This window comes from Hippoglossus stenolepis, chromosome 1 (assembly GCF_022539355.2).
Source record: "Hippoglossus stenolepis isolate QCI-W04-F060 chromosome 1, HSTE1.2, whole genome shotgun sequence".
In the NCBI taxonomy this organism is placed as follows: Eukaryota; Metazoa; Chordata; class Actinopteri; order Pleuronectiformes; family Pleuronectidae; genus Hippoglossus; species Hippoglossus stenolepis.
The window spans coordinates 18,712,739-18,739,429 of NC_061483.1; the positions used below are offsets into that span (position 1 = coordinate 18,712,739).

Here is a 26,691-nt window from a genome sequence, read left to right on the forward strand (position 1 = left end):
TCTCTCCCTTCTCTATTTTTTGTCCCATCTCCATCCCGTCATCCAAACTTCTCTCCTCTTCCTACTATTTCCATTCTTTTCTCTTCTCTTTTTTCTCACACTTTATGCTGCAGTGAATACTGATGCAAGGTGGAGAGATGTTAAGAAGACAAATAATGGCGTGAGGGCGTGAGATGCTAATAGGCGAGAAAGTTTGTTAGAATTTGTCTGTGTCAAAACCTCTGCTTGCTTTGGAGAACAACTGATGTTGAATCTATGTTCTGAGTCTGTTTATGATTCCTTGTTTTAACATAGAAAATCACATGCTGTGTTTGACCTCTAGGTCTGCTGATCACACCTGGAACAGCTTGGAGGTTCATTACTGTGCTCAAGGGTACATGCTATGACAGATGTTGAGGTAAGGAGTCGCTTTTTTTTTCTTCTTCCCCTGACCCTCAGCAGACCCTCACGCACCACTCAGGCACTATGAAGTGTTTGAGCCAATTTCAGTAAAGGAATTCACCTAAACAGCAGCAAGCAACCCCTGAGCTGAGCTGAGATTGTTCGATTGCCCCTCACAGCGGTGCTTCATTGCTATTGGCTGGAAAATCAATGAGGTGGAGACTGAGGTCTAATTGGTTCCCAAACACTGCAGAAACATACATCTGGGAAAACATATACACAGCGATAGATACAAATACCATACGGGAAAAGCAAGATCAGGCTCCAGTCAATCAATTCTAATTTTAACTAATTTATTCATTCCCGCTCAGTTGTCAGTGTCAGAAGATCCATGGTGGCTGTTCTCTGATAGACGCACTGCAGGGTTTTACAATGGTGGTGTATGAATTTGGGTGTAATCCAACAGGGATGAGCTACTATTTTACCTAATAGATGCCTCATTTAAAAGAGATAGTGAAATAACTGAATATTATAATTTTGGGTAACATTTTGTCAAATTAAATTGAATCTTCAACTAAATGCATTTGCATATTGTTCACAAGTGACTAACAATATCAAAGCCTAACGAGTCCCATTCATCCACTCACACACACACACAATCATACAGCATTTCTTTATGCAACTCTTCCTCTATCACACACCGCCGGCAAAACCATCAGAGGCAATTTGGGGTTCAGTATCTTGCCCACGGACACTTGCGGACAATGCAAACAAGAAGAGCTGGGTGATCAAACCACCAACCTTCTGGTTAGCGTGTTTACCCACTAATCCTCCTGAGCCACAGCCAACCAAGTATGTATGTTAAAGTATAAGACTGCTGATATTCTTATATTAAGGTCAGTTCAGTAGGAATGAATGGACGTGGGCACAGACACTGATGAAAATCAAGTCCTGAGAGACAGACCAACAGGTTGGTTTTGGTCTTTTTATTGTATTTGCTGAGAATAAGTAAATACCAAAGGCAGATCAAACCCAGACCTGACACTGATGTCCATCGCACTGTGAGCAATAACTGAAAGGTATGTACACAGTGTTAGTAGCACAGTATATAGTCACCTAATAGGAAGCTGAGTTTCAGTATTTGATGATGCACTCTCTCTGAACCTCTCGCTCATATTATTCAGCTGCATAGTGCAGAGGAGAGAGAATGAATAGAAATGTTGATATACTCGTCTGAGAGCAGCAGTGAATTCTTAGTGCAAGATCCAAATACAACATAGTACAATAATACATCAGGTGTCTGCAGTGCAGGAAACAAAAAAATTGATTTAGGATAAGTGCGTAAAAATACAGAGGTTTATGTAGCATTTTCCTGTCATACTACCATTACATTACACTACCAAATCCCATGCTCAGGCATTGCCAACACTAACAGCATTAATATTTCAGCCACGATTCCCACAACAGACTCATTCACTTGTTTGGATACAAGACACACAGTTACACACAGACTGGCATGAAAACACACAAATGTCCGTGGAAAATGCATGTGCTCATTCATGACACAGACGCACACAGCTTGTGGCCTGAGAGGGATCGTAGCTGCTATTAAAAATTGATTAGCTGTCATGGTATCACTTTCCCCCAAGGTCAAGTCGCAATATGTGCGTGTGTGTGTGTGTGTTAGTTTGTGTGCATAATGCTGTCTGCAGATGATGAAAGAGGTGGGGGAAAAGCTACCACAGTCTTTCACTGGCATTCAGACATGGAGAGGAGCAGACAGGGTAGTGATGAAGCGATGGAAGAGGAAGACAGTTTTTCTCACCGTTTGTTTTGTGTGGCAGCGTGTGTATATGCAGTGATCTCCAGCGAACCAAATATTTCTGTGATTTGTCATTTTACATGTCTTTAACTGTAAATAAGCACCTCTAATTACGGCTGGGCTATCTGATGAGTTTACGTTTCGATTCATCTTGAAGACGTCAATGATCTAGTCTATATTACTGTCTACAGTGGGTTTTTAATGTGATAATACATACACATCTAATACACATGCTCCCCAGCAGTCAGTGGCCTGAGTGGAGGACTCCCAGCTGGCTGATTTGATTAAAGTGAGACGGAGTTTGCCATCAACATGTAGAGGCACCATGTACAGATGTAACAGAGGGGAGTTGGACATGCAGATGCCACTCAGACAGATCCAGCGAGGGATTCTATTAAATTCAACATCCCTAAAGGGAACAAGGCTGAACTCTCACCATTTCTCTCTCTCTCACACACGCACGCACGCACGCACGCACGCACGCACACACGCACACACACACACACACACACACACACACACACACACACACACACACACACACACACACACACACACACACATACATGCACACACAGCAAGACATCTGACCTGTGCAGGTGATTTCCCCCTGGCTTTAAATGTGATGTCTCAATCTGTTTTCTGCCGTATTAACATCAGGGAGAACACTAACCCCCCCCTCCATCACACTCGCAGACAAGCCCATGTATTCTGCAGGATGTATCATACACACTTCCACCAGGGGCTTTGCTGCCTCCTTGACATCTTTCATTGTGCACTATAATCCTACGAATTTGTGAGCATGGAAGCCAGTGAGCGAGTGTGAATCTGTGCAAATGCCATTTCAGCAGGGGACCGACCCCCACTGCAGGTGACATTTTTACTGGGGAAATGTCACCACAGCCATTTTCTTCTTCCCATATGTTTGCATGTGTGTGTGTGTGTGTGTGCACATGCATAGGTCTGGATGCGAGTGTGCTTGATTAGGTCTTGGCAAGCGTCAATCGATTTCACAGCACAGGCTTGCTGGGGTCCAAATACCAAAATATCTCTCTGCCTTGGTAGTATTTCTCCTGCTTCTTTTAGTACATGTTTCATTTGAAACCACAGCAATGACTGCAGAATAAAAAAATCAGGAATTTGAGAATTTGCAGACAACAACTTAGCTTAGCAAATATCCCAAATTCCACTTAGTAGACACAAAATGTCTGTAAGAAAGGGTGCTACAGCACAGACTCTGGCTCCAAATGTGCAAGATGGCAGCGTTTGTATGTGGAATATTTTGCCTTTAGATAGTAATCCATCTTTATGTAAAATCTATGCTTAATTAAGGTATGAGAAGGTATGAGAGTGGTACTGACATTCTCATCTAACGCATTTCCTAAAAGTTCACAATCCTTGAACAATCAAATAAAGAGAAATAACTTAATTTTTATAAAGACTGACTTGCTTTTCTTGGTTTGTCAAAGTTGATTGAAGGTGAGCAGTCTACCAGCAGGACGACAGGAAGTTAAAGTTGATTTGCAATTGAAATGACGGAACACTGTGATCAAAGATCCCCAGTAACACAGATGACACCAGAATGGCGGCTGTGAGAAGTCCACATGACTGTGAGGAGGACGGTGTCTGATAGATGTAATTAAACAGCAGTAGTAGCAGACATTTGTACGCAGCAGGGCGGGCCAGACAAGATCACAGAGGCTCATATTGGGATTAAACAGAAGCCAGGAATGAAACAATGAGACCACAGAGGCACTGTGTGAGGACAGGTTTTTTTTTGTGAATGTGGTTCCTAACATATTCTGTATGTGTGTGTGTGTGTCTTTTTTTTAGTGTTGGCGTGTGTAATATAAGTAATATTATTTGGCTGTTGTGTCTGTGAGCCCTTGTAAATATGTGAGTGTGAATCTGTCTCCCTGACAACTGAGGAGACATCTGTCACCTCCATATGGAGAGAAACGGAGACAGAGACTCAAAGGAGAAACAAAGAGAAGACGGGGAAAAAATACAAGACATAAAATAATCAGTTGCACAAAAACACAATTAATATATTAAACACCTAAACTAAATATGTCCCGGAGATTTCAAGATTTCAAATATATAAATGCTGCTGATGAGAAAGCATCATTTTACTCACATGGTACATTTAGTTTAAATACAGATTTCTATGTTTTGTCATAATTCTGTCCATGAATGCTTCATGTATGTGGTTTTAACAGTTTATTTTATATTAACATTTAAAAACAACACATTTTTTTATACCATTATATCGTTAGTAGTGGACAGTGAAAATGTGGGATAAGGATCAGGAACCAGATCAAAACACGGGGAGTTTTTGGAATTTAGATAAAGTGAATAACTCAAAAACTGGTGGCTGCAGATTGATTTTGTTATATTATTATATGACGCAGATTGTTTTCTCAATGTTTTTCTGACTGGATGTTTGCTAATGTTATTCTGGATAACTTTAATTAAGGAAGATTTTACTACATCTCATTACAAATTTATTTTAATTGACATGAGTCGTTGGATTTGTCCTCTCATCTGGCATTTAATGTTAATGTCACACAACACACACAAACTGTCACACACACTTAACGGTGTGACCCAGTGGCCAAATGGTTAGAGCCACATAACCACAACGTTCTTGGTTTGTTTCCAGCCTCTGTCCCTCTCTCCCCCTTGTTACTGTCTGTTCACTATCCACTGTCCAATAAAGACCCAATTAAAAAAAAAGCATTAGGCTACATGGAGAGAAATCCTAACATACTGCCCATACACTCACAGACACAGACAGGAGCTCAGAGACACAATAAGCTACTGTGATGCACTCTTATAATTTAATACTCACACCTATGTGGACATGCACATGAAAGCACAACAGGATGTGTGGGGTCCCTGTGAAGCCTCCACTGAAGGACCCTGCTGTTTTGATTTTGTTATCCATTCTCATTTATTTTGTAACAAAACACTATTTTGTGAACACACACACACACACACACACACACACACACACACACACACACACACACACACACACACACACACACACACACACTGTCAGTAGGCCTCACGCTCAAACTGTGGAGGAGGGGGCACTAAAAACTCATTACATGGACGATCAATATTGCACACACTTGAGCAGCATGACTCGCCCCCATCCACAATGCACACATGTTTCATCAACCAGTAGCAACGGTGACAGATGACTTTTGTCAGCCTGAGATGTGTTACCGTGGTAACCATTAGGCTACATTTCACTATGGTACAGCAGGGGTGACACACACACACACACACACACACACACACACACACACACACACACACACACACACACACACACACACACACACACACACACATTCCAGTAGACACACACAGACAAACTGCCCAAGGTCATGATAAAATACTACAGCTCAATATTTTGAGCTCATTCCAGTACTTTGTAAAATGCAGTAGAACTTAACTTAAAACCAAATCTCATTAAAGCTGCCACTAAAACCTGAACATTCAAATCAATACTTGTATATCACACACACTCTGTCAAAATAGTCAAAATTAGGCAACATGGAAGTATCTCAGTAATTAGTCCCCTAATACAATACAATAACATTAGCATCAGTTGAACAAATTAAATATAAATGGACTTGATATTTATTCAAGTGATAAAACACTTGACTTTATTTCGATCATGTGCTAAGACACTGTTCTGTCTGTAAGACACTGACCTGACTCTTTCAGTCCTGACACCACATCCTTTGGATATTGACCAACCCAACTTTACACTTGGCAAGTACATTTTTAAGGGTCAAGGGAAGTGCAGTGTGGAACTTGGGGTGAGACATTCAATTTTAATAAATTTTGAAGAAACAGGTGATCAGCATAAGTGACATTGTTGATCGTGACATTGGGTGTGTTCATGACGACAGCTGCTTCTGCAGTCCGGGTTCTGCTACACTGAACTTTGAATTAACAGGTGAACAGCTCTGTGTGCAGCTTCAGGGTTCTGCAGTTGGTCTTTATTAACCACAACTAAATTACTGCAGGTCCCTTTAGTTTCAAAAATAAAACTGCAACCAGCGTCACCATAGACCAAGGAAACAGCTCATTCCAAACAGTCATGTGTAAAACAGGCATTGCACTGGTTATTAAAATAACAACTAATTGTGCAATAGTCCTTTAGTGATAAAACCTTCAAAATTAACAGGAATTACAATTCAAGTATAAGCCCTTTCATTTCAGCAATAAATTGGACAGGACTAAAAATGTCCCTATAAAATAACACAGCCACCTACATACTATGTTAGAACTCCTTCAAAAATGTATATAGGCCTCTACGCATGACGCAGTACACAAATAGTCTAAATTGATTGGCCCTTCTGTCACTAATATCCTGTCCAGCAAAATGAGTCAGTATAGGACCAGTGTCAGTTTCAGATTGGTGCATCCCCAGCTTAACCCTCAGAGTTTAAATCTACATAATCTAAAAGAAAAACTTTAAAGTCTGAGATGAATTGTTCGCTGCACACCTCACAAAGAAAGTGATATTTATGTGTAAGTTATGTGTCTGACTAACCTGTAGCTATCAGTCTGCTGTGTAATTTTAAACATATAACATTCAAATGGATTTTAATAGCAAATAAAGCATATTAGAATATCAAAAGGTAGTTTAGCGACTTAAAGTTAAAGTATTTTTTCCCATTACCTTTCCAAGCCCAGGGGTATCTTTTATCTTATTGGCTGCACGGAGGAGGCAGGGTGGAGCTGGGGGAGGGGCCACCACCAGGGCGGAGCTGAAATTGGTGGGAAACAGAGGTGGGTCGCAGGATGATGATGATGTCACTGGGGGAGTGACTGCAGCTGTCTTCTGCTTCTTCTTCTTGGATGCTAAGTTTAACTTTTGTGCAGCTCTGAAGAAGAAAAGCAGAGAGAAAGAGGAGAGAGTCAGTTTGATGAAAACATTAAAATCATACTTTGAAAATAAACAACATCAACAATGAATGATTTCAGTGGAGAGATATGCGGAGGAGGAGGGACAGGAAGGAGGGTGGCACATGTGCATAACCACATGGGTCTATAATTACATCCTCATAGTTTACCGCACAACAACCATGGTAATATGCTAATTGCAGAATAGGACTAGATTATATGCCCTTCAACACACACACACAAAGACACGCAGACACGGACACACACGCTGCTGTTTACATATGTACCAACATCTGGAAAGGGAGTGGCTCATTTGCTTTCTTGCTGCTCAATTCCCTTGTGGCATTTAGCTCAAAAGTAGGCACAAAAATTATATATATATAATTTAGTGTGTGTGTGTGTGTGTGTGTGTGTGTGTGTGTGTGTGTGTGTGTGTGTGTGTGTGTGTGTGTGTGTGCATATGCATATATACTCCATCTACTCTGCTCTTAAATTCTCCTTATTCCTCCTCTGCTTTTTACTCTAACTTCTACGTCTCATTTCTTTGTCTTTCTGTTCTCCTCGCTCACTCGTTTCTAACATCAACACAGCAGGTTCTTTCTCGCTGCTTCTCTCAGCACAAAAGTAAATCACGTCTAATTTAAATCCTCCATTTCTTACTCTCTTTCTTTCTCACAAAGCAGAAATATCAGATATATTCAAGACTGAATTTCTGGTTTAACCAATATTAAGTATTTTATAGTAAAGAGACAGTTATTACAATTTTCTCTGTCTCTGTCTTCTGCGTCTTTTAAAAAAATGTCATGGTCAAATGTACTAGTTTGCCCACTGGTGAATGTTGGCTTGTGTATAATGTGATTGCTTTTGTTGTACTTGATGACTTTTGTGGCCTCCAGGGTTTTTGTAAAAATTATATTTCTTGAGGTAGAGCGACTTAATATTCTGGCAATAATTCACCGAAGCGATTTTCTGCAATATTTCACTGTATGTGTTAATGTATTTCCTTATCTGCAATTGAAGAGGCCACAATTCAAACAGGCAGAATTCCAGATTTTAGAAAATCCAAAAGCAGCTTCGTTAACAAGCAATGAAATAAAACCTTTCAAAAACAGCCCTGGCAGGGATTCCTGCTCTGTTCTGCTTTAATCTATCCTCACATATATTTCTAAGATTATAAAAAGAGAGAGAGAGGACCTTGTGCCCTGACACACTCTCTGTCAAAGAGCCATATTCTCACACCATTGGCTTTCAATTAACTGCAGCAGGTTACAGAAATGAGAGCGAGGAGGGGGGTCGGAGAGAGAAAGGGAGAGAGCGGTAGAGGGAGAGAGAGAGATAAATAGAAGAGGAGGGAGGTGGGGGGAAGAGAGATGTGGATCCAGTGACCCATAGAACGACGAAGCGTTTCACCATTTGACTAGCTCTCCCAGGAGATTTGTGTGTGAATCTGTGTGTGTAGGTGTGTGTTTGTGACCATCAGTGTGAGCGTGAGTGCACACACTGTATGAAACAAAGCTCCACGAGACGACCACTAAGTGGTTTTCCACCCTGTGCGAGCTGAGCTTACGCATTTAATGCAGCAAATGCGATCAAAAGCAATTACAGGTTTCTTATTATATCATTTGAATGCTAAAAACCACATGTGTTGCAGATTATGAAAGACACTGCTATTTGTCAGGTGCATGAATTTACTGCATCTTAAAAATATTAATGGTGTTACTGAGGATTCAGTGAGGGATGTGTCTGAATTAATTTCTAGCTAACAATGGGAACAACATGGCTGCTGCAGCTGCTACAGATTCATGCACGGTTTCTTCTACTGCTGGAGATCCCTACATGTAGCATGAACACTTACTTCTGCTGGCAGCAATGTATTTTCTTTTCTTCTGGTCATTTATGACTGCTCACTGTGCAAAACCTGTGTCCCATTTTTTGTAGTTGTTGTCAAATCCTTCAAATCCATCGGCCACCCCAATTTTAACCAAATATTTGTCTTCACATTATGTTCTCCCACCCTGACCGGTTTAATCTATGGCACAATTCAAGCATGGTAGACACACACATACACACACACACACACAGGCTAATTGGTAGTGTTTAATGACAAGTGGCCTGGGATTTGGCCAAGTGGATCTATTCCAATCAAGCACTGGAGTGAAGGGCACTTGTTATCCATCCATCTACTCCATCCCTCTATCCACCAGTACTTCCTCTGTTACCCCCTTGTGCTTTTATTTACCCCCCTCCTCATCCATTATACCTCCACTCATGGCTCCACTCTTAAATCCCTCTCACTCTACTTCATCCCTTATTCTTTCCCACTATCTCATTATTTTCATCCTTTGCTGTCTCCCTTTGGCTTCTTCTTCCTCCCTGCCCTCCATATATCCAGCCATCCATCCCACCATCCATTCAGCCTTCCTTACATATATTGATCCCGTCATCCATCCTTGCCTCTCTGCCCCTCTGTCCCTTCATGCGTCACTCTCTTGTTAAAAAGCAGTGCGGGTCACAAATGGTCCAGCCAGTAATACGCTGCTGCTTTGTTTTCTTCTTGCTCCCGCTACAAACTCCTACACTTGATATACATATACATATACATACAAGGACTCCCTTGAATCAGACCCACACTCTCACAGACACACAAACATACAAAGCTGATTTATTACTGGTGTCCGTGGACTGTGTTGTTTTCTCTGTAGAAAATGACTTCCTATTTAATAGGCCGTCAAGTGGGGAGAGATATAAGGACCCACAGAGAGCGATGGTGTGTGTGTATGTGTGTGTGGTCATTAAGACTGGCATGGACAGACACTATCTATTCACTGACATGTACACATCCCCTCCAATTTACACACTTTCCACTTCCTATTACAACACCACCAGATATGCTGTATTGTAAAAGTGAGCCTGAGCAATAAAATATTATTGCATCGTTTGTTTAACATGGAGTTACAATGTCCACATGAATCTTCAGGCGCATGTGTGTCCTGTACCACATGTGTGTGCTACTGTAGATATCCGAGCTGGTCACGATAAGTGTGTTAATGAGTTAAACTTAAAATATATAATTTTTGCCACTAGAGGTCTCTCAATCCCGCCAAAAAACAAAAGATCTAGTGTTGTTGAGAAGCAGCGTTGGTGTAGATGGAAATCTACCTGACACGACTCAGGAGCAAATCATGTTCACAGATGAGGTAATGTGATCAAGTTTAATTCACGTTACGCAGCAGACGACAATGAATAATCGTGACCAATGCAAATAGTGGAAGACATAACAGCTGACTGGCTAACTGGCTAGCTGTGTGTTTTTCCTTTGCCATGCATACGTTGTTTGACCCAGACTTTATAGCAGAGACCTGTAAAGCGGATATGACGCAATTTAAAGGCGAGTAAAATGAAAGGTCCCATTACCTTAAATAAAATTGGGGAATTCTCTGGGTTTGAACATTGTTGGAAACATTTTGTATAATGCAAGTAGACAAGTCTACAAAATATATAACATCTCGTCTAGTTGTTTTAGACATTTTAATGTTACATAATAAATATTGAATGGATATAATAACTGAATTCTTTATTGCCGCCACTTGAAGAGCAAATGGTATTCTTATTCTCTTTCGAAATAAAAGATGACTGCTTTTAGTTACTGTTAAATTACACATTAGCGACATTAACAGCAACAAGTGCAGTAATGGTGTGGTCAGGCCCTTGTTATGCTGATGTATTCACCACTGACCACAGATTTAAATAATCAATCAACCAGTATTAGTTGTGGCTAATTGGGGGCCAATTATCAAGTGATGGAATATTTATTTTTAAAGGAAAGAGTGGAAAAGCAGTAAGTGCTGAGCAGAGGCAGAGAAAGTGACAGCATCCCCCTATCGAGCAGCCAATCTCCATCCAAAACAACAACGCCTTCCCAATTCACCAGTTCACTTGGGACCTATTCATTTACTCTGCTACCTGCAACCAGACACACACACACACACACACACACACACACACACACACACACACACACACACACACACAGCCAATCCCTAAAGGCCCAATCCTCTGAGCATGCAGCAAAAAATTCCTGCACTGATAGAAACCCCCTTCCCCCAGTGGGAAAAATCGTACACACACACACACACCTAGGAAAGTACAGCATGTCTCTATCCTCAATCCCAGCATCCCCCGAGGGCCACTGCAGCACTGTGGAGACTGAGCATTGCTGTGTGAGTGGGACATATTCATAGACAGATTGGTACTAATGAAAGATATTACTCACATGCACATTAGCAGGGGTAAAGTAAAGGTCAGTGTGGAAACAGAACAGTTTTTTAGAGGAGAGAATTGAAGACCGATAAAAAGCACCACGCAAAGAAAGAAAGGAGTGAGGGAAAGTAGAGAACAAACGAGTGGTAGAGGTGGCAATTAGAGGAAAGCAGAGGAAAGATGTGGAGGTGAGAGAAGAGATAGAAACAGGAGGATGAGGAGGACAAAAGATATCGGGTGAGAGGAGATGTGTGCAAACAGTGAGCAAGAGGATCTGTGTGTGTGTGTGTGTGTGTGTGTGTGTGTGTGTGTGTGTGTGTGTGTGTGTGTGTGTGTGTGTGTGCGTGTGCGGTGTGTGGGTAATAAGAGTGTCTGTATGCAGTCCACGTCTGTGAGTAAAGACCAAGACAACCATGGGATTTAGCATCCCTGCATGGCTGCATCCTTCGACCATAAACACAAATTCACATTCATACACACCTGAGTCAAAAGGTGACACAGTATAGGCTACATAGTTGTTTTTTTGTTGTTTTTTTTTGGGGGGGGGGGTTGCCAATTAAACTGAAATCCTACCACATACTTACACACAAGTGACAGGAAAATGCAGGCAAACTGTGTGTGTGTGAATTGAGATAATGAGCTCAAAACAAAACAAACACTGTGACACTCTGTCACTCTGATTTTAAAAGGAAATTACACAGCACGGGACTGAAGATCTACAGTAATAACACAGCTTAAAACAGGAGGAGAAAGACTGACTGCCAGATACACACATCGACACACACATGTCCACTCACTGACACCTGCACCTTTAAACAAAGCCCGCTCTTTCAGTCAGAAGGTGAACGCTCATAAATCGAAGAAAGACAGCTGGTTGTACGTTTGGAATGTCAACCAGATGTGTGCGTGTGTGTGTGTGTTTGTGTAAAATGGCCTTGTTACCTGACAGTTCAGGGGGTCATAGAGGTAAAGCTACAGAGACAGACTGCGTGCACATGATTTGTAAGTGGTCCCATACAATTTACGAGTCAGCTTGGTCGTGAAAGGAGAGGAGAGAGGAGAGGAGAGAGGAAAGGAGGAGAGGAGGAGAGGAGAGGGGTGTGTAGTGAACGTTTGAAGGAAAGGTGGTGGTATCATTTGAAACGTGATTTAAAGCAGCTCATTAGATTTGACGTCTGAGCACTACTTCAGACACCGTGACAAACTCACAGTCTTGTGTTAGCCATGAATAATTTATACATTCATTTTGAGCTTCCCATGTTTATTCATCAATTATTTAACCATATTAGCCATGTCTCATTCCTGTTGTGTCGCTATGCATTTCACTAGATTTAAATACACAGCCCATTGATGACTGCTGACTGGACAGTTGATTATACACAAACACACCAAAAGATAACAAAGTACACTTATCGTACAATATATGATGGTCTTAAATTTGTCAACACCTTCATCTTACTTCATCCTGTTTTTTGTTAATTCGCTCTTTCTTTCTTTTTTTGGCTTAAATAGTCAACTTGAGAGGCATTAGCATAACATGTGGTGATGTCTGGACATTTCAACCCAGAATGAACTATGTCTGATCTTGCAACATTCTATGTAATACAAATTGTCTTAGTCTCCATGCTTCTAAATCATAGTCATTGAGAAAAATACAATACCACTGAGAATTTTAGTTTGCTAAGATTCAGTTGCTTCCTGTGGCTCTCTTCAAGAAAATGCAGATACCACCTAGCTTTGTGCAGCTGACACACAAATCTGGAGATAAAATCCAGAAAAAGCCTGATAGATTTATCGGTTGGCCACTAAAAAGCAGCCTTTCACAGATACATTGGTATTGGTGTTTATGTGTGCCAATATGCCGTAATATTAAAACTTTTATCTTAAAGAGTAATTAATGCAGAAAAGACATTTATGGTACCTTCTTCGTAAAGAAAAAAAAAGTTTATTTTCCTTATTCAAGTACTATATATTGTTGTTTCCATGTTTTCTTTTATTTAGCTATTTATAATAAAGTTTATGGTTAAACTCTAAAATATTAAACATCAATAACATTTCTTTGTCATAAGGGTTTGATAATGGCATCTTAGGAATCACTGCCAATGTTTTTTTTTTTATATTTATAAAATATATAATTTATCTGCCAATATATTGGTATTGGAAGTTTTTCCTCCCGGTCGGCATCAATATCAGGCCCCAAAAATCTATATTGATCAGACTCTAATCCATCAATTTTGCGCCTGATCAAGCAGATTATGTGGAGGCCAAATATCAGTTATCATCCTCTCCTGCCCATAATATCAAACCCTGCATGCATCTGTGTGGACAGATCAGATTGAACCGGACATGCACTGACATGCACCTACTGAGGACAGTGCTCCACATGTGTCACCTTCTTCTGTCAGTGGCACTTTGGTGTGAAAGAATCTTACCTGGCAAAGAAAGAGGCAGCAGCAGAGGTGGCGGTCGGTGCTGTGGTGGTGACAGTCTGAGTGTGAGAGGGAGAGTTAGTGTGTGATGGTGAACTGGTGTGTGAAGGAGAGTGTGTGTTGTGGCGGTTCAGGGCAGCTTCAGACAGTCCTTCTCTGGAGGCCTCAGCGATCATCTGGGAGATCTGACGAGAGAGAGAGGGGGAGGGGGAGAGGGAGAGAGAGAGAGATACCTTTTAATATCACTGACAAAAACAAAACGAGTTAAGAGAATAGATTAGAAATAAATTCACTGTTAAATTGTATAGTGCTCACAGATCAGATATGCAGCTAGGGTGGATGACATTTAAGTGACACGTTCTCTGTGGGTGGGTTTAGTTGTTCCCACAAGGATCCACAAGCAGAGTGAATAAGGAATAATTAAGTTGAGTCTGCATCATCATCAGCAATCTGTTGTTGTGAAGATATAAAATCCATAAAAGAAAGAAGGAAGGAAGAAGGAAGTAAGGGTGGATGGATGGATGGATAAAGAAAATGTGTTTGTGTGTTCCTTGGTAGACTGAAAGTAAGGATTCCAGTGATCACAGTGAACCAGCAGCACGAATGACTGAGTCCAAGATACGCACACAAACACACACACACACACACACACACACACACACACACACACACACACACACACACACACACACACACACACACACACACACACACACACACACACACACACACACACACACACACACACACACTCCAGCCTCTACTTCTCCCTTTTAACCTAGAGCTTTCTCCTTCTCTGTCACCCTTAATTCTTTTCTTTTCTATTCCCTTCACTACTTTTCTTCAAGCTATTGATTCTCCTGTTTTCCCTCTGTCTCTTCGCTCTGCCATCTTAAACTATTTACCTTTGTTTGTCCTTTATTATTGGATCATCTCTGCATTTGTGCTTTATCAGATGCAGGAGAGAAGGACAGTGAGGACAAACAGAGAGACCTTCGAACTCGGAAGAGATGCAATTTCCTGCCCTGTGTGTCAGTTACTGTAGCATCAGGTTTACAGTATGTTTTTGGCATATTTGCCACTATTACTCAGGTGATAGTGTAGATATATTGTAGACAGAAAATATGGAGAAAGAAAGATGGGTATGGCTTGTAGCAAAGTCCCTTGACTGGAGCTGAGTGTGGCAATTACATGGTCTGTGCCTCGACCACTGGGCCATGTTGTCTATGTATCTAGAGAACAGAGAGAGTGACCAACGTATCTGGGCCTGTGTCGGTCTGAGCTGGAGCACATTCAGAGGATGGTTGAGACATGCACTCACACACAAAGAAGAAATTATATGGCAATTTACCTGCTTTGGATGAGTGTAAGGCATTCGTTTGTAACACGACATACACAGGCATGTGTGTTCATGTTTGTGTGTTTGCATACATGTGTGTAGCCAACCCAGTCATGAAATAAATATGGATTATTGATTATAGTTCTTTATGTGCTGCCAGTGGCCAGACAGCCGGCCAACCTAAATCATACCCACACTCTCCGATAAAGGAACTAGAGCTTGTGTGAGAATTAACCTGCGAGCATGTATGTCTACTGCGGGTGCATGCATGTGTCTGCACTTCTCTGCACCTGTGTGTATGTGTGTAAATCACTTTCCCTGCACGTATATATTTACTGCTGAGGGCTCCTGGGGTCCGAGAATGCAGCCCACTGCCTTGATGAATTACCAGTTGTAAATGAGATGCCTCTATAGTTTATCTATGCCTGTGTGCATCTACAGCTGTTTCAAATGCTCAGACTTGGCTCGCTCCCCTTGCATTATTAAAGGAGTCATGAACACATGGAATAAAGGTTCAGTGAGCTACATGGAATACCTGCGCATTTGTGCTGGTTCCTCATTTATCCTTGTGAATGGGAGGGGGAAAAGTACTTGCACAGTGTAGAAATAAATGTGCCCACAGAGGTTTGTAATGTGAGCTGAGAGCTGGAGTATGGGTGGTGAGAGAATATGTGGCCGGCAGTGAAGGTTCAGCCTTCTTATATTAACAATAATTCAGATAAGACACTGCCATGTAAACCTTAACTCAAATAAGGTCATACTCAGAATTAGCAGTAATCTAATTAAAACACCTGGAGTATTCTAATCTCAGTCAAATTATGTGGACATGTGTTTGTCTTAATCACATTGTGACTCCATGTAGGGGAGTTACCAAATGCTTGAGGTCATAATCAGACTATGCTCTGTAACATGTAAACAGGAATATGAATGGAAAATTATGTTAGCTGTGTCTTAATCCTTCTAAGGCTGCATTTGCAGACCAAGGCTGTCCCATTCCCAAGGCTGCTTCAAATGCGTCCTTACGTTCCTGAGCAATGGAGGGGCCAACCAGTGGATCCTTGTCAGGACAATCAATCCCAGGATTCATTGATGAAGCTAACAAGCTAGCTATGTGGATGGCTGAGCTGCAGTAGGTGCAGTAGTTTAAAGGGATAGTTCACCAAAAAATTCACTCATTATCTACTCACCACTTTGCCAAAAGTGTTTTGTGGACTCAAACATGAAGTGAAAAATGAAAATTCATTCTCATTATCTACTCTTCTCTGAAAAATCCCTTTAAAGTAGCTATTGATGGGACCAGGAAGAGCTCTTAATGCAAATAGGGAATCCTCCATCGACCAAACCATCTCATGTTGACAGGGCCTTCGCGGTGTACGTGGATACAAAAATCCAATAATCATATTCACCTTTATAACATTGTGTTTTATGTGCTTCTCTGTATCTGGCACAGTGGTGTGATGAATGTGTCTCATGCTTCTCATTAAACCAGCTGTACTGTATGAGCACTGCCAAATTAGCTCTGCATCAGAAATACTGCACATAGATAATGTAAGGACAGCATGATAATTCCTATTTAAATCAACATTCCTGCAGTTACCTGCTGGTAATAGATTTACCTAAACAGCATTCTGGGTAATGTAGTCCTTGAAATGCTCAGCGGTCATCACACTTTAGATCTCAATTTTTTTACAAAGAACACTGTGGATGATACTTTGAAATGTGTTAAAATAGTCTGACCATGTTTTCAGAGAACACCTGGTCCGAAGATTGTACCTGTCATTGTGGGACTTTGATTAATGTGATATTAGATTTTCCCAGAAATACAAAGTGGAAGGAAAACAGCACTTAAACACTTATTCTGTCACTCAGACTCTTCCTCTTTCTTTACAATGCAGCAGTTATCTACAACCCTCGTACTTCTGCCGCCTCATTCATCTTCATTACAACACAAACACCATTTCCCCAGGATCCTCCTCCTCATTTGTCTCTCTTAGGTTTATATTATTCTATTACATATTTTTGCAACCACAGTCCATAGACAAACAATGCAGAATTTGTGCCTAAAGGTTTGTATGAGGAGGCTGAAATGAGAAACTGTGTGTTTTTGTGTCCATGTATGCGTGTGGTCCCGCCTGCTTTTACCAGGGGGAATAGATGCAGTGTGTAAAACAATCTAAATGCTTACTGCAGTAGTAGAGGGGAGGAAGAGAGAGAAGCTGCCCTTTTGGGGGAAAAAAAGTGGGGAAGATAAGTGGAAGAGAGACAAAAAAAAACGTTGGATGGAGTTGCAGAAATGGAGCGATAGAGTGGGAAGGAAAATAAAGTTCAGAGGACAACAACAAAAACAGAAATTAAACGTAGACAGCACAAAAGGAATTGAAGTGTAGGAGGAAGGAGGAAATGGAGAGAGAGAGAGAGAGAGAGAGAGAGAGAGAGAGAGAGAGAGAGAGAGAGAGAGAGGATGTAGTTGACCACCCACTGCCCCAAAAGGATAAAGACTGGTAGTGTACGCATGCACACACACACACACACACACACACACACACACACACACACACACACACACACACACACACACACACAGGGGGCACATTATACACCACTACCATAAAAAGCCCCAAAACATATACAACCCCTAGTCTATAAACACAGACTGTATTTATATATTACATATACAGATATTGCATAGATTAAACATACAGGCTATGACACAAACAGATACTCTGCTCTTGATCTTTTCTGCCGATTAAAAGGTACAGTAGTGGTATGACAGTGGGCCACCAAATTATAGCTAACAGTTGAAATAAGAGTTTCTGTGTTGTTTCTGGGAGGAAATTAAAGAACCATACATCACAGAGCACACTGCTATCTGACCTCAGCCATTAGTTCTGCAGCCTGGACCTTTGGTGTGTCACCTCTTAGCCTGCTGACCCAGCAGGATTTTAATGTCAGCTCCACACCGGCAGACAGGTCGTTTCCTTTTCTCTGGCTCCCTCAGCGCACCCCCTCCCTCAGCTCTCTGTGTCTTCTTGTGCTGCCATTAAAAGTGTATTTAATGGTGATTCTTGTCATTAAAAGTGGTTCTGTCCAATAAATCAAAACTGGTGCTGCTGTTGTTAGGGCTTCTGGAGACTAACAGACACATTTCCAATGAAATCCATTGATTCCTGCTGCTGCTTTTTTTCTCACTCTCCCGTCTTTCCGTCTATGTTTTTGTTCTCTTTTACTTTGCTGAGGAGCATCAGGCAGATATTTCTCATTTGGCCTGCATTCGACCAGCAGCCATTGTAAGAGATTCTGAAAGCTTCCCTGTGCATCTACAGTCGTCTTTTATGTTTCGAGCATTAAAGCAGATCTATTCATCTCAGCAATGTGTTCATACAGACCGATGTCTCAGAGTTAATGTGCCCCTTATATATTAATATACCCCATGTAAGCTGTATCATAAAATTTCTCCTATTCTGATTCTCTCTGATACGAAACCCATCTCTTTTCCTCATCCTTTACATCTCTATCTTTTAGTCTCATCTCCCTTTATTTCCTCGTACTTTACCCATTTTTTGATCATCTCTCCGCTCGGCTCCTCCTCCTCCCTTTTCTCTCTTCTCGGGGTGAGTCTAAACGTGGGTGATTTATTATCATGCTCTGTTTCTCCTTTCCTGCTGAAACACCATTTTTGTCAAAGTCACAGCACAAGCACTCACTAACATTTTACACCTCCCTACACAGGTACTAACTTCAATAGTAGCTCAGAGGAAGGGAAATTCTCCTTCAGGTCGGAACAATTTCTCTGTAATATCCACAAAGACAGACCAGAATACATATCTGCTCATATGTCTCATTTATTTCTGACCTGTAGGACAAGACAACGGAACAATTCCTGAGACTGTACAAAGTAATATCCACCTACAATTCCAAATCTCTATACCTGATTCAAGTCATGGACTGAATAAAAATATACAGAGAGATAGCGGCATAGCAAGACAGAAGAGGACATGAATATGAAGTGTGAGTGAGACAGAAATAATAGGAGAGAGGAGGGAAAGGCGTAAGGAATAAGTAAGAGTGATTGTGTGTGTGTGTGGGTGCGTGTGTATGTGTGTGTGTGAGAGAGAATGTGAGAGAGCAAGTGAATGCGAGTGAAAGAGTGAAGGGGTACCGCGGGTGTGTGACATAGAGTCCCCAGAGTCCTAATTATCACTGTATGAATTATTACATCTGTTGTACATGCTCATACACACGTTAACACACACACAGACACACACACACCCCTCTCTGGATCTCCCCAGGAGTCTCAGCTCTCCTGCCTCTATCCACCTCTAGACCACTCGTCACCTGCAGCGTTTTCTTTCCACCACCATCCTCCTCTCTTTTCTACTCACGCTCCCTCTCTTCCTCTCTCCTCCTTACATGTCCTCTTCTATCTCCATTTCAGTCACTTTTACAGTTTTTCTCTGCGCTAACTTGCAGCCTGATGCTTTGCCTCAACCCTGTTGAAGGATGTATTTATGCTTAACTCATGATAAGAGCTTGTTAACAGTTTCAAGAATGTGATTAGTGACCTCACCACAGGACAGAAAACTACCAAGTATAATGTTGCCATGTTTTTGGTATGTTGGCACCATTGAAGTGATGCCAAATTAGCTATTAGCAGTTCTTGTTGTACTAATGTACTGTATGTTCTAAATGTAATAGAAAACTATCACTGGACTGGACTATCCCTGGATTTCTTTGATACTAAAAGACACTTAATGCTTTTTAAGCAGTTTCTGGAGTTCTCAGGAACATATATACATATATATTTTTATGATTTGTGAAATGTATTCACGATTGAGAATTAATGCTATCCTCAGAAACTGTGAGTCACACTCAATTAAAAAATATATGTATCTTGTCTGTTAAGTCAGATTTCCGTGAGTTATGACTTAGGAGGGGAATGAATTTTTATTCAAACTGCAGCAATTAGACACAAAGGGTTTTAATTGCCTCCCGCCTTCCTCCTTATCTTACTAGTAACACACAGACATGTGCACATGGTCACACACAGACACACACTTTGCCTGAGGTATAGATGCGATATAGCCTTGTCTGACTAGGAGAAGAGAAGAGAGGAGAGATTTGAACATGTTATCGGGTGGTTAATAGCTAACAAGCTCACACTACAGTAGGCAGGTACACCTACAAGCTGGAAAATGTTCCTGTTCTGATGCACATCACCAGATGTACCAGCCTATAATTATACAAGAATAGAATTCATTTATTTCGTTTCCGTGGTAATATTTGAACTGTCCTCATGGGAGAAGAGGCTGTTCAGATTTTACATGAATGTTCGCCACACATACAAACACAGGTGCACACAAACGTTTCTTCAGAGAGCTTACCTGGTACGGATAGAGTGTAACCCCTCCGTTGGTTCGGTTCATGTGCTGATGGGCCTGCAGAGCTGCTGTGCTCAGTACTGCTCCACTTCCGTTATTACTACTATTACCGCTATTGCTGGGGCTGTTAACTCCAGTCACTTGCTGTTGGGCACCAGCTGTTTTTCCTGAACCAGAAGACCCATTCCTTCTGTCCACCCCACCTCCAAGACCTAAGGAGCTGGGCTTGGACCCCAGTCTGTGCCCTGGACCTTGAGGTGGTGGGTTTGAGGGAGCACAGCTGGATGTTTGCACTGAGGGACTCCCATGGCTGCCGTTGGATGGTCCGTGGCTGGGGCTGGGCGTCGGGGTCTGGTTTGGGCTTGGGGAAGGCGACTGGGACGCTTGGTGAGGAGGATGTGAAGTCGAAGAAGCAGCCGAGGAGGAAGAGGAAGGGAGAAAAGGAGGAGGCCAGTCCTGTGACCCAGGAACTCCTGGTACTCCAGATGCTCCCAGTGGACCCGGGGGTCCTTGAGATCCATATCGTTCAATCAGTGCAGGGGGTGAAGAGGTGGGGGACAGGTCCCACTGGTCGAGGGTGAGCACCATGCGCACGGCTTCCTGTTTAAGCTGAGTGAGGTGAGTGGTGCAAACATCGCAGCGACTGTCTCGCTCGTTCCACGCCAGCCGAGAACTGTTAGGCACCTGAAGCTTATCGTGGAGGAGGAGAGAGAAGGAGGGATCCTGAAAAGAGAGACAGAAACACAAGGTTGGGATTTAGACTCATGGAGAGGAGATGAGAGGAGAGGAGAGGAGAGGAGGAGAGGAGAGGAGAGGAGAGGAGATGAGAGGAGAGGAGAGGAGAGGAGAGGAGAGGAGAGGAGAGGAGAGGAGAGGAGAGAATAGACATGTTTAACAAGCCATGTGTATGAATATTTATAGTGAATTCAAGAAAAAAAGGCAATGAAACAATGTGGCCTGAGGGAAGACGTGTAGACACACACACACACAACCCAAAAATACACAAACACACACACACACACACCAAACATCCTTCTGGTCTAAAGGGTAAATATGTGGCAGTCGCTGACAGCAAGGAGAGTTGTCTAATACAAGAAGGAAAATACGACTGACCTTCTACTCTCTTTTCTGTCTTTTCTTTCTCAGCATGAACTAAGTTACAGTTCCCATAAAAAGGAAACAAGATGTATTTAATGAAGGAAGGAGCAGCGGCTCGGTAAAGGTGACAAACTATCTCTTGTTCATTCATGTCTCAGTCAACATATTAAAGGTGTTTATTAGATAATGTCACACACATTAAATGGCATCCTAGTTGTAATAACACGGCATCAACATGTCAACTAACACCGGCTGGAACAGCATCCAAGTAAACATCCCTTGACATTTTCAACATGTTGACAGTCATGTGCTGTTCATGGAACCTTTGTAAAAACCCATTTCATTTCTCTCTGTAGTTGAACTGAGAGGGCATGACAATGAACGTTGACGGTCTATATGCAGGAACAAAAAAGACCATGGATGTTTATAGAATATCATATCAGTATTAAAGATGTTAGAATTTGAAATATTTTTGATACAAGCATGACACAAAACCAATTTTCTCTTTCATTTTGGAATAAATATCTCAACAGGAAAAACACAACTATTACATAAAAATACTAAATGTATCTGCCGCTCTTTTTTTGTCTTTTTTATCTCCTTCAATGTTTGTGTGGATTTGTGTGCATGTGTGTGTGTGTGTAAGCAATTAGTGTGCTGTGTTGTGTTTGTTGTGTTTGGACATTTTTTCATCCAATTTGTTTGTGCAGTTTTGTGCCTGTGTGCATTAGCGTATGTGTGTATACGTGCAGGTATGTAGTATGTGTGTGTGTGTGTGCGCATATGTGCATGTGATTTTTCCAGACTAATTGGAGCCGCGCGCAGAGAGGAAATCCACTCCAAATCTCCTGCCATGACTCTCTCTGGTCCAAATATCAAAGTTAACAAGCAAAGCACACGCACACATGCAGATACAGATCTGAGTCTAAACCTGACCTGACCCCAGTGAACACACAAAGCATTAAATAAGCTACTTTATCTGACAAAAAGGTCATTAAATTGAAATAGTTTTCTTTATGAAAGTCTGGGCCCTTGAGGCTGATGTTGGGATTAAAGAGATGCTGCGGGCTAATTATCATCTGGAGTGTAGGTGTAGTGTTGGTGTATGATCTCCCTGCTTAGGAGCTCTGTAATTCAACTAAACATCTGTGTTAGGTGCTGCCAACTCTCATGATGACTGTAATTAACCTCCTGCTTTCAACCAGCCTCCTCTTCTGGAGCACTGAAGTCAGGTGTCTGTGTCGGCTCCAGACCTTTTCTGCACAAGTGATAGTTACAGTAAACTGAGAACGTATGCGAGACAGTGATTTTACCTTAGGTCAGGCAATAAAGACAGAAAGGAGGAGCTGTGGTACTTTTCTGTGCTATTAAAGAATAGAACCGTTCTTCCCTGCAGATGACATTTTCTGACATATTTTCTCCAAAACCACTTTGTTTTGAATCATTATCACTACATACTTATTCCCGAAGTCTGTCTCTCTGTCTGTCGAACACAGAACCATTCATTTTATCAACTTTACCCTTTGGTACGATTTAGACACACAATACGTTCAATATTAATAAACTTCGAATGAAAAGGCGACCGGGACTTTGCCGTCTGTGCAGTTGGGGCGGGACAGCGTACCTTCACAGACAGTTTGTGGACTGAGTTGCACATGTCTTCTTTTATGTCCTCAGATAACCTACAGGAACAGGTGTTTTCCCTTCCTGTGATGAGTAACGAGATGATGAGATAACCGTCCGGAACGCCTCCACTCTGCCACTGAAAGTCAAACTGTTTTGGCCCAGATTTGGCCTCCATCTCACACATCCCACATCCAATCCACCTACTGTGTGGAATGGTGGCATTTAGGCGGTCTGCTCTTCTTTGACACATGTAAGCCTTAGCATTACCGCATTTCAACCAAAGGTGGCCCGAATTTGTGAAGGGATATTTGGGCCATAGTCCCCATTTACCACATGGGCAACTTTAGGCTCATTTCTATTTTGTTCAAGCCACAAGAAGAGCAGAAGTGTTGCATCACTGCCTGAAGTGGCCCACATCCGTATGCTATCTGGGATATTAACTTATCCCGCCGGCATATTACAGACATCTCTGTCTGTCTGGACGTGGCTTGCATATCTCGAAAAACTGTCCATCTTATGTTTTGTTAAGGACCCACGGAAGTGCTGCTGAATTTGGTGCGTTTCGGACACGGGTAATGTTCAATACTGATCAACTTTGAATAAACAGACAAACAGCGCTCAGTGGCAGCTGGAGCTCAAGACAACACAGACAAAATGAAGACAACAGAGCTTTCACAACAATGAGCCGGCAATGAGAACTGATTCTCCAGTTCAGGGTCCTGCTTACTGAGTTGAGCTGCACTGAACCTTGAATAAGCAGGTGAACATCTCTTTGTGTCTGAGTCCAGCAGTTGGCCTTGTCGCGGCTAAATTACAGTAGGTCACCTTTACGCCGCAGCCAGCATCACCACAGGCCAAGCAAGCTAGTCGTTACCAAATGTGGCTGCATCTCAAAGAGTCATTACTTTCACCATGTTCAATACATCAACCGTTATCTCAGTAAAGATTCTCCATTTGCAGACATTTTCCCTCTGATTGATTTCTGACTGCTCTTTCACCAGAAACCTGAGATGAAGCAATCTAATCACTTATGACACATGTTGATCTATAGTAGTAGTAACGTCCAACACATCAGTTTCAGCAGGTTCACAGGGACTTTTATTAGAATAGCTCAGTGCATCATCCTCAGAACGGAGGTGGTGCATGTCCAGTATTAATCAAAGTGATTGCTAGGCACGCTTTGTTTAGTGAAGTTTAATCAATGCATGAGTTATGGAGATGCAGAGTTTGTATGTGTGTGCGATCAATAAGCCTGTGATAAACACAGGTTATCTCTCAGCAGACGTTGGCTCAGACAGATAACAACAGATGAGACAGGAATAATATGACATGTGGGTGAATGAGTGATTGACAGGTAGAAAAAAACACATCAGATATGTCCACAGACAACTCTCCTGCAGACACACTGTACATGCATCCAATCACCAGTTTTACATTAATTCATAACATTTACTGGTCATTTAACCATTTACACTTATATACACTTATTCAACGATATCAAGTTTCTACCAAAAGTCCTCCTAACTGTAAAGAGTCTGGGTCAGCATCTTTGGTGGTCCATATGCTAATAATGGAATAGGAGAGTGAATGTTACACACTGTCCGCCACTCACAAATAAGCCTCTATCAATAACAAGCCTGTTACCTTTCCTCAATCGATACACTGTCTGAGCATGTGGAGGTGTGTGTGCACACAGAGCAGCATTTCATCTAATACTAAAATGCAACCTCTCAGTCTGAGAGCTGCCTTCCAGGCTATGTCAACAAACCACAAGACACACACACACACACACACACACACACACACACACACACACACACACACACACACACACACACACGCACACACACACACACACAAACATACACACACACAGACATTCATACACGCATCACTCAAACTTTGGCGAGTATGCGAGCGGTGTGTGTTTGTGTATTTATGAATAAAGACTACCTTGTTACTCAAGCAGAGTGAGTAGAATAATGAATAGAACATGGATTTTAAACATGCACTCTCTCTCTCTCTCTCTCTCTCTCTCTCTCTCTCTCTCTCTCTCTCAAACACACCCACACACATTCATGCAAACACAAATATTCCTGCCATACATGAGACACCAAATACACACCGGGCAACACGGAATAATCTGCTGATGTTTCTCGTTTATCTCTTCTCTCTCTCTCTCTCTCTCTCTCTCTCTCTCTCTCTCACACACACACACACCCATGCACACACACACACACACATACAAAAAAAAGTATGTTTGAGGATCACACATGAGAGGAGACAGACCGGAGAAAGGAAAGCAGAGGTGGAAGCTGAAATTAAATGCAGCTGATTATTTATGAATGCACGTATTCAGTATTTCACTGTATGTTCTGCTTATCTGAATGGTTGTACTGTGTTTTCTACAAGCTGTTGAAATAGTGTATTTGACACGACAAGACTTTGAATTAGTTAAGTCTTGCTTAGGGAGGGAGCCGTTATGGAGTAATAACAACATAACAGCTTCCATTGCTCTTAATGCAGCACATTAGTCCTGCTCTTCCTGTTTTGAAAGAATAGGAAAAGTCAGGCATTTGCCAAAAATCAGTGAAAAAGGAAAATTTTATCTCTGTTGGCTTGGAACGACCCCTCTGTATCTCCATGTTGCACACTCTCAAACACACACACAGCAGCAACGGAGCAGCCATAATGAGATGAGAGCCCTGCTGTTCCAAATTCCAAATTATCGGAGATTTGGGGAGCAGCCAAGCCGCCCAATTGCAAAAAAAGAAAAAGGAAGAAAAGACGAGCGAGAAAGGGGGTCTAGCAACGAGCTTTTACTGATACTGGAAGGAGCATCTCTTGAATACAAACACTCACACTCATTCTCTCGTTCTCTCGGTGCCCTCTCTTTGACCTATCTGTATTTCTCTTCCAACTAAAGCTTCCTCTTTGTTATTTTCAGCTCATCTTTGAGTTTGCTTACATTCCCATGGTCACACACACACACACACACGCATTAGTACAGTGTTATGTTGCGAGACAAGACTCCGGTCCAGATAAAACAAGCAGGAATAAGGAATTCAATGAGAAAATTCAATTGGAATCATATTTATTTTAAAAGTCTTCTGTAGATTTTACATTATTAGATTAAAATTAGTATTAATTAGTTATTACACTGTTAAATAAGATGGTGGTTATATGAAAAATGTCACATTGTAAAAAACATTATATTTGCCGCTCTCCTCCCCTTTCATTCATTCATCAAACTGTCTCTGCCAGCGTTCTCGTCACCTCTGAGTTCATCAGTATTCTGTGAGTGACTCTATCAGTCTCAGCACCATCGATAGCCTACATGTGTGTGATTCATTTCCTCCTACAAGGGCAGACAAACACAGCCTCAGCTCCACACTGCACGGCTGGAGTGAGTGATAGGAGGAGAGGAAT

At 41.8% G+C, this 26,691-nt stretch overlaps 1 protein-coding gene across 1 annotated transcript in view; it reads right to left on the reverse strand.

Moving 5' to 3' along the window:
* The window catches only part of kif26ba (kinesin family member 26Ba), an 81,639-nt gene that overhangs the window by 32,726 nt on the left and 22,222 nt on the right, over positions 1–26,691 (reverse strand). Inside the window, exons 3-5 of the mRNA XM_035171662.2 lie at positions 20,542–21,261; positions 13,825–14,006; positions 6,909–7,113 (exon numbers count right to left, since the gene is read on the reverse strand). Of these exons, the coding sequence (XP_035027553.1) occupies positions 6,909–7,113; positions 13,825–14,006; positions 20,542–21,261 (1,107 nt within the window). The remainder of the gene's footprint in view (positions 1–6,908; positions 7,114–13,824; positions 14,007–20,541; positions 21,262–26,691) is intronic.